Raw genomic sequence first — 15772 nt, 5'->3', positions numbered from 1 at the left:
ATTCTGGAGTAATGTGTGTAGCGTATATTGGTGTTAAAGAAAAACATAATGTGTTAAGGGGTCGAAGAATAACGTTTGCGTTCACCTTGGTCACCAGAGTTCCATTTCAAGTGAAACGGGCAAGTGTTACAACTAACGAGGTTAGCCACGTGGAGTCCAACTTGCAATGTCTTTGGTCACCAGTTGGGGGTGATCATGTTCCATAAATGAGGAGTGGGGTGACCCCCTACGTAACACCGGACGCGTGTTTTCTGAAACTGCTGACCGGCGACTGGAGAGCTGATAAAATTACTGTACCATTGTTCTGCCCAGTTATCGATCACTTCCTTCTCCCCTCCAGTGGCAGTATGAGGATCATGAGGGGGCCTGTAGGTCTCCTGGCCATCCGGGGGTCTTCCACAATGAAGCCTTTGTCAATTTGAGGTTTTACGAGGGTGAGCGAACGATTTGATAGACATCCTGTGATGTGGGTCTCATTCAAAGAATAGGCCAGTCTTTGTGTTCGTGCGGCTCAATATCCGTTCCACGTGTACAGTGACTTATGAATTCATTTCCGGTTCAGACGTGGCGTCATGTGTGGATGTGCATTAGTTTATATTTATATCTCGAAACACTTAATTGCCCTATTTTGTTGTTCAAAGTTGGTTACTTCCCGCGAAAACACAGTTCCAGCCAGACCTATGTGACCTAAGTGTATAGTTTAACCATATCACTTCTTTCGATGTTTTGCGACTGCATAACACAATAGCTGAGCAATTAGCATGGCTTTGACATCGTCAACGCCTATCCACTCTGCGGCCTCCCTTCGTGACACATTGGTAAGAAGTCTATGTAGTAATACGACATATTAAATCTTACTCACTTCAGTCTATTTCAAGTCTGTTTCAATACTTTTGCTCGCCTGAAATAGTGTTTTGTGTTACAAATACAGTAATTCTATCTTAAGTTGTCTATCAAATGTAGACTATTCTTAAGATCAAAAGCTGACCTGGCAATCTCTTTTCTCATACTCATCTTTTGAAGTCTTACTCATCTTTATATGTCAAACCCAAATGTCATCGGGCAGGAGGCGGGGTACACCCTGAACGGGTTGCCAGCCAATCGCAGGGTGCACATAAACAAACAAACAAGCATTCGCACTCACAGTCACACCTACGGCCAATTTAGAGTTTTCAGTCAACCTACCCTGCATGTTTTTGGGATGTGGGAGGAAAGCGGAGTGCCCGGAGAAAAGCCACGCAGGCACGGGGAGAACATGCAAACTCCACACAGGCGGGGCCGGGGATTGAACCCCGCTCCTCAGAACTGTGAGGCTGACGCTCTAACCGGTCGTCCAATATGTGAATAATGCATATCTTTATTTCATCTCCTAGGGTACAACATGATCCATTTCACACCTTTGCAGACGCTAGGAGAATCCAGGTCATGTTACTCCTTGGAAGACCAGCTAACCTTTAGCCCTGAGTTCAGCCCAGATGGCCAAAACTATAACTGGACAGATGTGGGGGCACTTGTGGAGAAGTTGAAGGCAGAATGGAACATACTGTGTATTACTGATGTGGTGTACAACCATACTGGTAGGTGACTAAATATTTGTTGTGTTATATACAGTTAGGTCCATAAGTATTTGGACACTGCCATAGGTTGTTGTGAAACAAATCAATTGATGACACCTTTTTGAAAGTAAATACAGACTTAAAATATGAGAGCTGCAAAATGACATTACTGCAAAATGAAGCGATTGATTTTATAACCATGTAATATATATTGCGATGTGAAAAATACAGGATAACATACTCGTGTCATGTGAAAACAAGCACTGTCAAGTCTCTCCCATGCACCTTTAGGCACTGTGGGAGTCCTGACCGGCTCTCTGTTTAAAGGGTTAATGCTCCCCGTTGTCCCTGCGTATTAAACAGTGGACCGTAAACGGCGACAGGAGAAAGATTGTGTCGGGAAAGATTCGCCTAGGTTCTCACAGCAAATCTATGAAGCATTGTACCCGCTTACGTTAGGCCTCGCCACAACAGAGTAACCTAAGCAGATGTTGGGTGAAACTCAAACCACGCTTCTTTAAAGCTGCTCTTTCCCTGTCGACCTGGCGCACTTTCAATGACCGAGGGTAATTAGACAGTCTTGGTCTTTAAATTATAGCTGGGCGGAAATTATTATAAGAATAGGGGTAAAATAGTCAAAGGACTGAAAATTTTCTGGTCTGACGAGACCAAGATAGAAATTGTTGGCCTTAATTCTAAGCAGTATGTGTGGCGAAAACTAGACACTGCTCATCACCGTCCATTACAGTAAAATGCACACGGTTGCGTCAGGAAAGGCATGCGGCTTAAAACTTTGCCAAATGAAAAGGAGGGTTCGTCTGAAGAATTTCATACTGGATTGGGTTAACAGAAGCTTGAAAGCACATTCTTGGGCAGAAAGATAAGCGGAAAGCACAGAGCCCAGAACTGAAAGTGGGGACTTCTAATGTCAAAAATATGACAGAAAAAGCCAGGGAGTTGGTTGATACGATGATTAGGAGAAAGGCAGATGTGCTGTGTATCAAGGGAGTGCAGTTGGAAAGAACCTTAGGGGTGGGGTTCACATTATTTGACCATGGTGTAGATGGGAAGAGAAATGGAGTCGGGGTTATCTTAAAGAAGAATACTTTGATGAGCTGATGAATGAGTAAAAGAGTGAAGGAAGAAAAGAGGCATTTGTGGTGGACCAGGAAGTAGCAGTGATTAGTCGGGGGGGGGGGGGGGTAATTCGAAAGGCACTTAAGAGAGGGAAAAACATGGAAAGGCAGTTGGTCTCTTTCTATGGATGTATACTAAAGACCCGTTTCTCTCAAATATTGTTCACAAATCTGTTGATACTTATGTTAGTGAGCCCCTTTACCGAAATTAATCTGTCCACAGGTGTGGCATATCAAGATACTGATGAGACAGCGTGATTCTACACAGGTGGGCCTTAGGTTGTCCACAATAAGAGGCCACTCTAAAAGGAGCAGAAAATCAGTATGGTCTATGCTTGGTTGGGATGCTCTGTATTGGTGCATATGACAGAGTGTTCCAGTTCCTGCCAATGTACAGTTATTGAAGAGGAGTGGGCCAACATTCTACAGGCCGCTATCCACAACCTTATCAACTCTGTGACTCTGCGCGTAGGAGATATTAACGCTGCCTGAAGCAAATGATGCTCACGCCAGATACTGACTACTGATGCATGAATGTTTCAAATGCATTTCTTTTTTTGGTGGTGATTTTCATGATATTTTTTGTTTGCAGCTGCTAATAGCGTGTGGATCAGAGAGCATCCAGAATGTGGTTACAACCTGGTGAACTCTCCCCATCTACGTCCAGCCTGGGTCTTGGACAGAGCTATCTGGCATTTAACCACCAGGATAGTCGAAGGAAAGTACAAGGACATTGGCCTTTCTGCTCATATCACCAATGAAAATCATCTGAATGTAAGTGCACTATTTCTTTTTACACTTCATATTTGAGTCAGTTCTCAAACTTCCATGGCAGCATAGACTGTTCAGACAAAATATCGGCTCTTGCACTCATTATCGCTGTTTCTGTAGCTTAATTGGAGTCCACCTGTGGTAAATTCAGTTGATTGGATGCACCTGTCTTATAGGGTTGGGAACGATAAACCGATGCGACCGAATACCCGTTCGTAAAGGCGAGCGATACGACTCTGTATCGGTAGCGGACTCCGTTATCGATCCAAAATCCGCCAGGAATCCTTTGAGAATAGAAATCTGTTGCAGGGCCGCGGACTGGAGATTGCGAGGCAGGGCGCAGGTGGAGAGGTCGTGGGAAGAAAGCCAGACGGACTGACCCACCTTATATTCGGGCGTCGGGGAGCGATGACTGTCCGCAAGCTGTTTATTGTGTGTGGCGGACCGGGTCAACGCCGCCCGGACGTCCTTCCGCACAGCCTCCGCAGAGGGGTTCAAAGGATGGGTCGACTTGTTTTTTTATAGTTATGTCGTTGAGTGGTGGTACGGTGAATGACGGGTTAGCACATTCGCCTCACAGTTCTGAGGACCGGGGTTCAAATCCCGGCCCCGCCTGTGTGGCGTTTGCATGTTCTCCGCGTGCCTGCGTGGGATTTCTCTAGGTACTCCGGTTTCCTCCCACTACCCAAAAACATGCAGGCTAGGTTAATTGAAGACTCTAAATTGCCCGTAGGTATGAATGGTTGTTTGTTTATATGTGCCCTGCGATTGGTTGGTGACCAGTTGAGGGTGACATGGTACCTTGGATTGTTCGGTGGGATAACTGTAAGTTTGAAGGTTGAAAACTAGGGTCCAGTTGAGAAGAAATTGGCTACAAGCGCCTAAGCCCACTGGCCCCCGGTCTCCTCGTACGCCAGTCTGCCCTTGCCCTTGCCCTCTGGCTACTTCAACTTTGTACGATGCTCCTAATTTTATTTTAGTTGATTTCAATCATTGCAAACTTAAGAAATCACTGGACAATTTTTATGTGATGCATCTATTAAAGGGCCATATAAATCTGAGGCAAGACCGCCTCTTCAGATCACAATAGTGTTCATCTCCTTCCTACATCCAGATCTGTGCTGGCTGAGGAGGGCGAAGACGTGCATAAAGAAGATTCAAGTCTGGAGCAATGACCGTTCACTTGCCCTACAAGGGTGTTATGACTGACATTTAATTTTCACAGAGACTCTGTGATCCCTTAACTAGATGGCTCGCTGAAGCTACAGTATCAGGGGACTTAAAAGGAAAGGTGTTTTTAATGAAGGGGATGTTTTTACAGAGAATGTCTGAAATTAAAATTTAAAAAAAAAGTCTGAAATATGAAAGAAAAAAAAAAAAGAAGAGGCTAAATTAAGGTATGGGATAAAATTGAGGTAGAGCTGAGAAGTAACATCCTAAAGAATGGAATGAAAACAATGACAGGATTCCAAAATAAGCGGAATGACACATTTTACTTGATGGTGTGGCTTCAGACAAAGATTTAGCAGATCACTTCAACAGTTTGATCTTCGATTTGAAAATCTGGACTTTACTGCATTGGACGGGTGCTTTTTGCCTTTATCGATATTTTTATTTTGTGTGTCAGGCGATCCGAAGTGTGCTGTGGCAGGATGTGTACCCTCGAATCAAACTGTGGGAGTTCTACCAGGTCAAAGTGGACAGTGCTGTGGAGCAGTTCAGAAATCTCCTACGAAATGGTCTGTACAACTACACAGCGCGGATATATACACTCTCTTCCAGAAATATTGAGACTGTGATCCCAAGTCATTTTATTTTTGCTGTAGTTTGAAACCATCAAAATATGAATGAGACTTGTTGCCCAGGTGTGCCTCAGTGCATTTCTCATCGAAACAATAAAGTGCTCTGCTTCACATTTGGATTTTGCCTGTAAAGACCACATTTATATGAGTAAGATGTGTAACCAACATGAAAACCAGAGAGCTATCTATGGGTGAAAAACAAAACAAATTGTCAAGCTGTGAGAAGAAGGAAAACAAATGTCGTAAAATGACACCTCTCGATTTTACTTATGATTTCTGTTACTTAGCAGGAATTAAACTCACTAGTCCCTTTTTTTTGAAAAATATTACACGATAGGGGTTGTAAAAATTGCTAAATATGTATAGCGACTAGGGCTATTGTGTGTGTGTGTGTGTATGTCATAAAGGTGTGTGCACATTCTCCCGTCTACTCAAATCTGTCATTTAAGCACCCACAAGAGAGGCACTTCCCCTCAAACTTGGGCGTTCCCTCTCACGGCTGTCCCTGGGCACATGCTGTACGCATCCTCCCGTTGATTTAGGGGCAATCCCAATTCTACCCCTTAGCCCTTCCCCTTCGTCGCAGCCCTCGGTTTTGCATGTGTACGAGAACGAAGAGACATCCGATTTCCTAGGGGAAGGGGTAAGACGAAGGGGTGTGTAGCTCTTGAAACCAAGTGTGGTCGTGGAGGGGTATGGGACTCCTCCCCTGCTGACAGGCGAAGAGCTTGCTTACAAGACAGCAGAATGAACAAAGAAGCACATCAATGCAAGTGAGCATAATTATTTATAGTCATACTAATGACAGTCATGTTTTTAGCAACGTCGATATAAGCCATGTTTTGAATTGTTGGTTATGTAGCTCGTTATGAGACGCTTGGGTATCGGTAGTCTACGACGGTGACAAATTCACAGCAAACGCACTCCCCCGACATTTAATGAACAATTAGAATTATTAGACACCGGAGTTACATTCAGGAGCTACATAGCCGAGTATCGCTAATCTCGCTTCTGATTATACTATGACATTCGATTTCCATATAGTTGAGCTGTAGCCTCATCACTCTTGTAAAGCCGTATTTCATCGGTGTGAAGCCGCTAGCTACGATTCCCCATGAATATCCTCGTCTGATCGAATTTACGAAACGCACGAGTTCGACGTAATACATAATTGGAGGTCTTTTCCTCCACAGAGACGCGACAGGGCAACCGTCTTATCCGACAGCACACAACACTCCAGAATGGCAAGAGCAGTGCCAAAATGAGAAGGGACATCAAATGCAATTCTAAAGTTCCATTTAGAGGAATATGAACGAGTACGATCCTAGGAGCTAAGTTGTCTAGGGCTATCCCGCACGCAGTTTGCCTTTATACTCGAGCGCAACCCACGCACGCTGCTTTGAAAGTGTGCTGCGGTTCTCCTCCAAGTTGGGGGTGTCGCTACAGCTGGTATTGGCTCGGACGCCACAGGGTGGAGTTTACTCTGCCGTTACTGTGGCCGTTTTTCCTTTCCTTTCCGTAACTAACAAGGAACAAAGCAACAACAATGGCGACCGTGGAACAGAGTCTGCTTGAACAAGTGGACCCAGATGACCAGATGACACGTTTAATTATGTTGCAAAATCAATCGAGAAGGCGGCGATGCTATGTGGAACAGGGAGGAACGCTGATTACATCATCAGAGCATTTGACTAAAACAGGCCAATCACGAGAGATGATCTCCGCGGCATTCTACGCGCAGCAAAAATGTTTGCCGTGTGCGCGTCAAGCTACGCAGAGGGGCCGCGCGGGCCAATTCATCAGTCGCATGATGCAATGCAGGCGTTGTCAGCCGCGCGACCGCGGGAGTATAAAGAGGCCTGAAGGGTGTCCATATGTGCACTTGGCACCAGGACACCCGAGGCCGCATTTCGATGATCGACTTTGTGGTTGTGTCATTGGACACTCTGGTGAAAAGAGGCGCGGCGCTGTCAACCGATGGTGGGGCGAGATGCCGGGCCGACCTGGCAGACCTAAATGTATTGTGAGGGTCTCCTGTGCACGTCTGGCAGAATCCCCTGTCAGAAGGGGTTTCAACTCCTATTCCGCGCCTCCATTGCTGAGGCGGCCGACCAGAGCTGTGGCTATAAGGTAGAGCCGCTGCTCCTCCACATTGAGAGGAGCCAGATGAGGTGGCTCGGGCATCTGATTAGGATGCCTCTTGCACTACAGACAAAAGTCGCTGCATAGCCGATATGGACAAAGGATTGTACTGTACTGTAAAGTGGCAGTATTTACTCATATTTGATATATTGTTGCAGTCGGGGCGACTACCCCCCCAAAACTTTTCAAGAAATTCCCCCCCAAAAAAACGCCACCTTTCCAAACACCACTTTGTTCAAGTTGGTATTATACCTTGTTATTATTATTACCTTATTGTGATTGAACGTGCGAAATGTCTTAGTTGGTACACACACACCTTCACAGAAGCTGACGTCGGATATACATCCAAGCTGCCAGTTTAAGCTTCTAAAACACTCCAATCCGTGCAGTCGAAACAGATTTGAAGTTCCGTCTTAGCTTCATTAGTCCACTTCGTCACTGTTTTCACTACACACTTCGCACATTTAAGTTTGTGCCTATAATTTATTAAGTGATTTAAACGGTGATCAAACGAGCCCTTTCGAACAGCACAGTACGAGTCCTTTCGCGTGGTATAGTAGTGGTCTAGAATGTTGCATTCCCTGCTGGGACAGTCAATGTGTACTTGTATTTAGGGAGTTTGTGGTTGAGTTTTGCTTTGTTAAAATAATGTGGGGTGAATCTGGGTGCTTTTTTTTTCCCCCAGGTTTGTTTACCTGGTCAGCCAGTGTTTGCAGTGTGGTGTTTGTGTTAGCCTGGGGGGGATCTAAACACCCAAATGACCAAAAGCCTGCCTCCTCGCAGCGCTGGATTTGTGCTAGTAACGAAAATAGAGCCCCGTTATTCATTTATTTCGGCTCCTTCTGGTGTGTGCAACTTGGCCATCGGGGGGCAGTAGAATACAGTCATGCAGACAAACAAAGAACAGTTGCACAACTACTGTGACTCAATAAGCTGGTGCTGTAATGTTAGTCATTTTTCACAGAGATAAAGAATACATGCCAATAAATATTGTTATATTGTCTTGTAGAGCAGTATATGTCTGTTGCAAAATTCTCCTCATTTACAAAAAAATTAAATCGCAGCAAGAAAAGCAACACGTTAATCAATAATCTGATCATTATGGGTCACATGTACAATGCCTGCATTTTCAGGAGTGAAACCAGACCAGAGTAAGACTGGAGGGACAAAAGGCCTCATCATCCAGGACCCTGCTTGGGGACGTTATGGCAGCACCGTGGACATGAACTCTGCTCTTAAAGAATTTGTACCTCACAGGTAAAACATTTTTTAACACAATTCATTGTATAAATGTACCACATGACTCAATGTGTATTTAGGAACTTATGAACAAGGCACAAAAACGCGCACAAATTTGTGTTAAGTGTTTCTTTGTTTCTTGTATGTTCAGTGTGATTTAAGAAATATTATGGATCTTTGAAATGATTCTGATTTGATGCAAGCATTAAGAACATTTGAATGAATATCCATTTGTACATACTTCTTGAAACTTATGACAAAAAATATTGTAAATGGATTGCATGGTTTACATGCGTCTTTTGTTTTGAACTTTCTTTTCAACATAAAAACATTGATGCGAGCGGTACTATTTACATAACTGTCATTTTCAAAGCATGTATTGACTCTTCCCCTTGAGCAAATAATTCAAAACACTTTCAATATGATTGAAGCATGACTATCTGACTAAAATTACTGTGGTTGTAAATCTTTGTGAATGGAAAGGATTTGTTAAAGACTGTAAATGTCTGTCCTGTCCCGCTACCTAACATGAGGTAGCGTAAATATTATTACTTCTTCAATGATTTGGATATAAACGTATGTCATATTTCCGTAAGTAATACTGAATGGCACCAAGAATAATTAAACATCCATCCATCCATTTTCGACACCGCTTATCCTCACTAGGGTCGCAGGTATGCTGGAGCCTATCCAAGGTCATTTGCGAGCGGGAGGCGGGGTACGCCCTGAACCGGTCCCCAGCCAATCGCAGGGCACATACAAACAACCATTCGCTCTCACATTCATACCTACGGACAATTGAGTCTTCAATCACCCTACCGTGCATCTTTTGGGGGTGTGGGAGGAAGTACCCGGAGAAACAATTAATCATATGATATAATCACATTTGATGTCCAAACGTTAAATGGACTTTCACTTGCATAGCCCTCTTCCACCTTCAAGGCACTCAAAGGACTTTAACATCGTCTCCTCAATCACCAGCTGATGATGCAGGATCAAGAGCAACTGGGGGTTCAGTATCTTGCTCAAGAACCCTTCGCCACGGTCACAGGGGCTCAGGATTGAGCCCACAACCTTCACGTTAGGAGACAATCACTCTACAAATTATAACATCCCGCCGCCATAAAAAAGAAACGTAGCGTGAATTTGTAAATTTCATTGCCACTTTGACAATGACTGTCCTGTTATGTAAATTGAGATATGTCATTTTAAACACTGGTTACAGTAATACGCTTTCAGAGGTTATCTTGTATAATTTTTTTTCATATGGCTTATAAGGCTTTTAGGGGAAAACAAAACAAAAAACTTTTATGTGGATTAAAAAAAAAAAAAACTGTTTAGAAAGTGACCATGTTGTCCCCTAAACAATGCCATATTGCAAATATGAAGTCACGTTAATATTAAGTTTACGATGAATAGAAGATCAAATTATTTCTCGCTGTGAACTTTGTTAGACACTGAAATGAGGTTCAGCAGCTTGCCCAAAAATTACATGTTGCGGTTACTTAATTTCAATATAAATAGCATGTAACTCATGGACTGTTAGTGTCAATGTGAAATAGATTTTTTTATGTTGGTTGAGTATGTTTACAATTCTGAGCCCGACTGTCTGTGACTGCTACAAAGCTTGTATAATGTATCACGCAGAAGAAGAGACGACTTTCAGCTTTTGCTTTTCCCTGTCATGGGTCGCATAATGAGAATACATTCATATAGTGTCCAAAAGAGAAATGATTACTTCAATGCCATCTTGCCGTCTGTCTATTGGATTTTTATATTTGATTGGACGACACAGTATGTCATGCCAAAACTCCTCAGTCAGTGCACCTCTCATTTTCTCATACAGTGCCGTCAAAAGGTATTGGCCCCCTTTCTAAATTCTTCTATTTTTGCACAGTTTAAAACAGTCACAATCTTCTTTGTGGCACGCCTATTTCAGCGCTGTGGCAAAAAAAGTTATTTTCCAGGAAACCCTATTCCTCAAAGAGGACTGATTTAAATCGGCTCGGGGTCGACTGACACCAAATGTATCGGTGAGTAGAGTTTCATAGAGATTTGGGAAGCAAAACACTATAAGCTCACAGTCGGGTTCAGTTATTGGGCGCCATGTGTCAAGTCTCGCTTACCCCAGGCTCCCATGCACCTTCAGGCACTATGAGAGTCCTGAGCGGCTCTCCGTTTAAAGGGTTTAAGCTCCCCGACGTTACACAGTGGACCGTAAACGGCGACGGGAGCTTGATTCAACCGGTGTCGGGACGGATTCGCTCGCCGAGGTTCTCACAGCCATCTATGAAACGTCGGTCCCGCTGATGTTAGGCCTCACCGCCACAGAGTAACCTTAGTAAATGTTGGGTGGAACGCTAACCACGCTCCTTTTAAAGCTGCTCCCTCACTATTCACTTCAAATGACCTAGGATATTCAGACGGTCTTGGTACGACAGTCGGGTCCAGTTGGTGTTTAAATTGTAGCCGAAACAACCTTTTAAGAATTGGGGTCAAATATTTATGAGCTGTGTGGATAGGGTTATTTCTGCTAACATCAATAACAATGTGCTCTTTACTCTTAAAATTAAAGGGACATTTTTCCATAATCAGAAAAATAGATGGCGTTTGGCGATGGCTAAAGCATCAAATAATAAACAATTATGAATTTCACAAAAATGAACTGTACATGAAACATCTACTCACTCATAAATGAGAGAAAATATTTCAGGCCGATCCTCTGAGATGAAAACCAAAACAGCAGTTCAGGTAAATGAAAACAGTCCAAAATGTAAAAATTAAAAACATGAAAAGCAAAATATTAAATGAGCGTTTAACTCTGCCAGAAACATTAAATCATCAAAAAATAATGAAATTCACAGAAAGGAACTGTCAATGAAACACCCACCCACTAATAAATGGCAGAAAATATTCCTTCCCGATTCTCTGAGACAAAAAAAACAAAAAACGTCCAAGATGTCAAAATTCAAAACATGAAAATAAAAAGAATAAATGAAAAATCAAAACCAATCCATAAAGGAACATTCGATTGATCAGGCCAAGCATTCCTCCAACAGGCGTGTTCTTCAAAATTGTAATAAGATGAGATGTGGGTTTTGAGGAGCGAGTTCAGAGCCACAGCATAACTCCTCAATTTTGCTTTTGTCTAATCTTTGTCAAAGACTTTTCAAGCGATCTTTTTCGAAGCAGACTCTCTAATCATCCTGCGTCTCCCGCAAAGATAGAGGGAGAATGAATGCTTCAATAGTACCTCATATGCTGGAGTTTTTTACTTGTATAGAAATGTCAATGTCATGTCTATTTGAAGGCCTTTGTTTCACTTCCTCTTTTGATCTTCACGTTAGCTTGTCAAACCGAGTTTAATCCAGTTTTACTTCCCCATTTTAGTGAGTACATTTCACCATCGCTATTACTCACAGCGTTTCTCCTGCGTTACTATGGCTACGATTTACAATAACTTGTTAGCCAGTATTCGCCTTCTCCAAGGGAAAAAGCTCACTTCTGATCAATCTTTCCTGAAATAATACATGTATGCATAACATATACTCCCATATCCTTAAACATGCAACAAGACACAAAAGACTTAATTGTCAATTTCCCACTTGTACACTGAAAGGTCGTATTGCTTCATCATCTTTCTCTCACAAATACCTGCGTGGATACAGATAATTGTGGGCTCCTAATCCTTAGTTACCAAAAATATTTGGAATAAACTCTTACAGGTTCAATATGTCTGCTAATATGGATTAAGCAAGCCAATGAGTTTAAGACTGACCTGTTAGATCTCCACTTTGGCACCATCCGGTCGACGTTTTACGGTAGAGCTGGTTTACCGCACCTGGGCCTGACCCCAATCTGTAATTTTAGACAGAATTCGTACTATCAATTATACCAATTTAGACATAATTTGTACTGTGAATTATACTAATTTAGACATAATTTATAGTATCGATTATACTAATATTTCCATTAGTTTTCGCCACTACTCAACACACTTTAAGATCATCAAACAGATGCAAATATCAAATATTACCCAAGTGAACTTAAAATGGTGTTTTTAAATTGTGATTTCATGTATTGAGGAGAAAAAAACTCTTCAAAGTTACCTGGCCCTGTGTTGCAAAGTCATGGCCCCCGAAACCTAAGAACTGGTTGGGCCGTCCTGCGCAGCAACATCTGAAATCAGCATTTTCTATGACTGACAATGAGTCTTTCACATCTCTATGGAGATATTTTGGTCCACTCTTCCTTGCAGAATTGGTTGAATTCAGCAAAAATGGAGGGTTTTCGAGCATGAACGTGAGATGTGAGACGGGGGACAATACTTTTTCACAGTACTCCTATAGCCATGCGTAGCATGAAGCAATTTATTTGTAATGAGTAAGAATCATTGTTACAATGTAATCAATGAGTATGTTTTTTAACTCTTCCTACAGTTCTTCACTTCAGGACATAGAGCAGTGCTGCTATTTGTTGCGACAGAAACTGAACCAGCTTAATGAGGAACAACACGACATTGTGCATCAGCATCAAGAACAGGTAGAGTCAGATAATGATAAGGTAATGTTTCTGAAAATCATAAATGTCTCAATAAGAAATTAAGAAATTGGTTAAGAGCTAAACCAAACAGGTGAGTTTTGAGCCTCCTTTTTAAAACATCAAGTCTCTGCGGTCCTGCTGCATCTCTGTTCCAAAGGCGCTGGCCATAGTGGCTGAAGGCAGCCTAGCCTCTCCGTAAGTTTTTGTTCCAGCCCAGGGCTCGAGATTAACTTTTGCAATGGTTGCACTTGTGCGCCCAACTTTTTTTCTTGGGTGCACCGGCACAAAATTTTCAACCACATCGGATTCAACGTCGCAGTTTTATTTTTTTTTCACCGTTCCTCGATGTGCCGGCTCAGCAACTCCGTACACTAACATGCATGTGATATGGTGTTCATTCACTAATAAGTTTGATAGAAACACTATAGACTTTAAATACTTGTTTTGGATTCACTAATAACAACACAGGTTATACGAATATATCAACTCACAGGTTCTTAGAGGTTTTTAGACACTAAAAAAAGAATCCTATCGCCTTGCTCATTTTCCAACATCCTGTCCTGTTCTCTTGATTAGTTATTGCATGTCGTTACCGCGTGTCCTCCCCCCAACCTCCCAATCTACAAATAACTTGTAATGTTACTTGTGTTCAAATATCTAGACTGTCTCACTATTATTCTTCCCTGGTTTTCACCCCTAGTCCCCTTGTCCAGTCTGTCCCCTAAAACCCTTTTCTGTCTGGCTGCATTTTCAATAAACATCAGAATAATTAAAAAAGAAGCAGAGGGAGTTTCAAACTCCCCTGTTCCACAGCAAAACTCTTCCAGCTCAAAGGCATACAGAGCCGCCATTCTGCAAGGCCATGCAGCTGAACAAGACCGGTTTAAAAAAATAATAATAATAATAAATAGATTTAAAAGACGGTATATTTTCCCAGAAACTATCACAATAAACAATAGTATCAATGTTTTTTTAATTGCCGCTGACATGATATCAAAGCATAATAACTCAAGTACATCCCTTTAGAGCATTTTTTTTTATTCTCAAGAATCTTGAATATTGACATTGAAATGTAGAACAAGAAATTAGATAAAAAAATATAAATAAAACAGACTCGGGCTCTGTTCCCCAAAATTGTACTTAAATATTACTGTAAACTTTTAGCACACAGGGCTAGACAGTCATGAACGCCTTAACAGGCAACAATATACTGCCAATCAAGTTTCCAGTTGGTTCAAAAATGCAAATTAACATTATTTTTAATTAATATTAATAATTTTTGTCAAACCCTATGTGAAAATATTTTTGCTACTGACCAATTGTTCCGAGTTTACTAAATAGTAAAGTGAATAGAAACAATCATTACTCTTTATTACTCCTTTTATTTCATATTTCCTTGTAATTGTTTACTTGCAGGCAGCCAACTGCATTGTGGGAAATGTAATGTATGAGCGTCTGGCAGACCATGGACCTAAATTAGGCCCAGTTAGCAAGAAGAACCCTCTTGTTACCAGGTAATTTTTTTTGTATTATTTGCCTGTCTGTCATCAAAGTTTTACAAAAACTTATTTTAGGCCATTTTAACCAAGGTTGGTGGAGAGTGTTCCTCCAGGCATGTAAGTGAAAACACATTTGATCTTCTGAAAGCTACCGTGGTCATTGTTTTCAGATATGAGGATAGTTTTGCTACAGATGAAAATTGTGCCAAGAATAGGGATGGGTTACATTTCACATTTGAACATTGAATATTTACCAATTCAATGTTACCAAATTTGGATACTTTGGTTTGTGTTCGTGTGGTAATAACATTTACTTTTCAATATATAAACTTGGAACATAACATCCTAAACCAGGGTGAACCCCAACGTACAGGCGCCGAGCTGGGGAGTGCGTGGAGACTATATCGAGTCGGAACTTCTCGACCTCACACACCAGCTTGGGCTTCTTCCCTGCCAGAGAGGTGACATTCCACGTCCCGAGAGCCAGCTTCTGTAGCCGGGGATCGGATCGCCAAGGTCCCCGCCTTCGGCCACCGCCCGGCTTGCACTGCACCCGACTCCTATGGCCCCTCCCACAGCTGGTGAGCCCATGGGAAGGGGGACCCACGTTACCCTTTCGGGCTGTGCCCGGCCGGACCCCATGGGTGCAGGCCCCGCCACTAGGCGCTTGCCTTCGAGGCCCGGCCACCAGGCGCTCGCCTTCGAGCCCCACCTCCAGGCCTGGCTCCAGAGCGGGGCCCCGGTGACCCGCGTCCCCGGTGACCCTGAGTCCATTTTGTGTCGTCATCACAAGGGGTCTTTGAGCCGTGCTTTGTCTGGTCCCTCACCTAGGACCTGTTTGTCGCATATCCGGCAGTAAGTCGGACTGGTTCCCGGTGAGGGTTGGACTCCGCCAAGGCTGCCCTTTGTCACCGATTCTGTTCAGAACTTTCATGGACAGAATTTCAAGGCACAGCCGAGGCGTGCAGGACTCAGTATTGCATCTCTGCTTTTTGCAGATGTGGTTCTGTTGGCTTCATCAAGCCATGATCTCCAACTCTCACTGGAGCAGTTCGCAGCAGAGTGTGAAGCGGCTGTGGTGAGAA

The 15772-nt window shown here is 42.8% G+C and overlaps 1 protein-coding gene across 9 annotated transcripts in view; it reads left to right on the top strand.

Annotated features, from left to right (window-relative positions):
* The window catches only part of agla (amylo-alpha-1, 6-glucosidase, 4-alpha-glucanotransferase a), a 66505-nt gene that overhangs the window by 14176 nt on the left and 36557 nt on the right, over nucleotides 1-15772 (top strand). For all 9 annotated transcript variants that reach the window (XR_009791971.1, XM_061798793.1, XM_061798795.1 and 6 more), the window contains exons 5-10: nucleotides 1374-1577; nucleotides 3285-3466; nucleotides 5091-5202; nucleotides 8541-8664; nucleotides 13086-13188; nucleotides 14605-14702. Coding sequence is in view for 8 of the 9 variants with exons in the window: in XM_061798793.1 (XP_061654777.1) it covers nucleotides 1374-1577; nucleotides 3285-3466; nucleotides 5091-5202; nucleotides 8541-8664; nucleotides 13086-13188; nucleotides 14605-14702 (823 nt within the window). In the remaining variant the exon portion in view is untranslated. The remainder of the gene's footprint in view (nucleotides 1-1373; nucleotides 1578-3284; nucleotides 3467-5090; nucleotides 5203-8540; nucleotides 8665-13085; nucleotides 13189-14604; nucleotides 14703-15772) is intronic.

This window comes from Phyllopteryx taeniolatus, chromosome 14 (genome assembly GCF_024500385.1).
Source record: "Phyllopteryx taeniolatus isolate TA_2022b chromosome 14, UOR_Ptae_1.2, whole genome shotgun sequence".
Classification (NCBI taxonomy): domain Eukaryota; kingdom Metazoa; phylum Chordata; class Actinopteri; order Syngnathiformes; family Syngnathidae; genus Phyllopteryx; species Phyllopteryx taeniolatus.
This window is presented reverse-complemented; position numbering and strand designations above follow the sequence as displayed.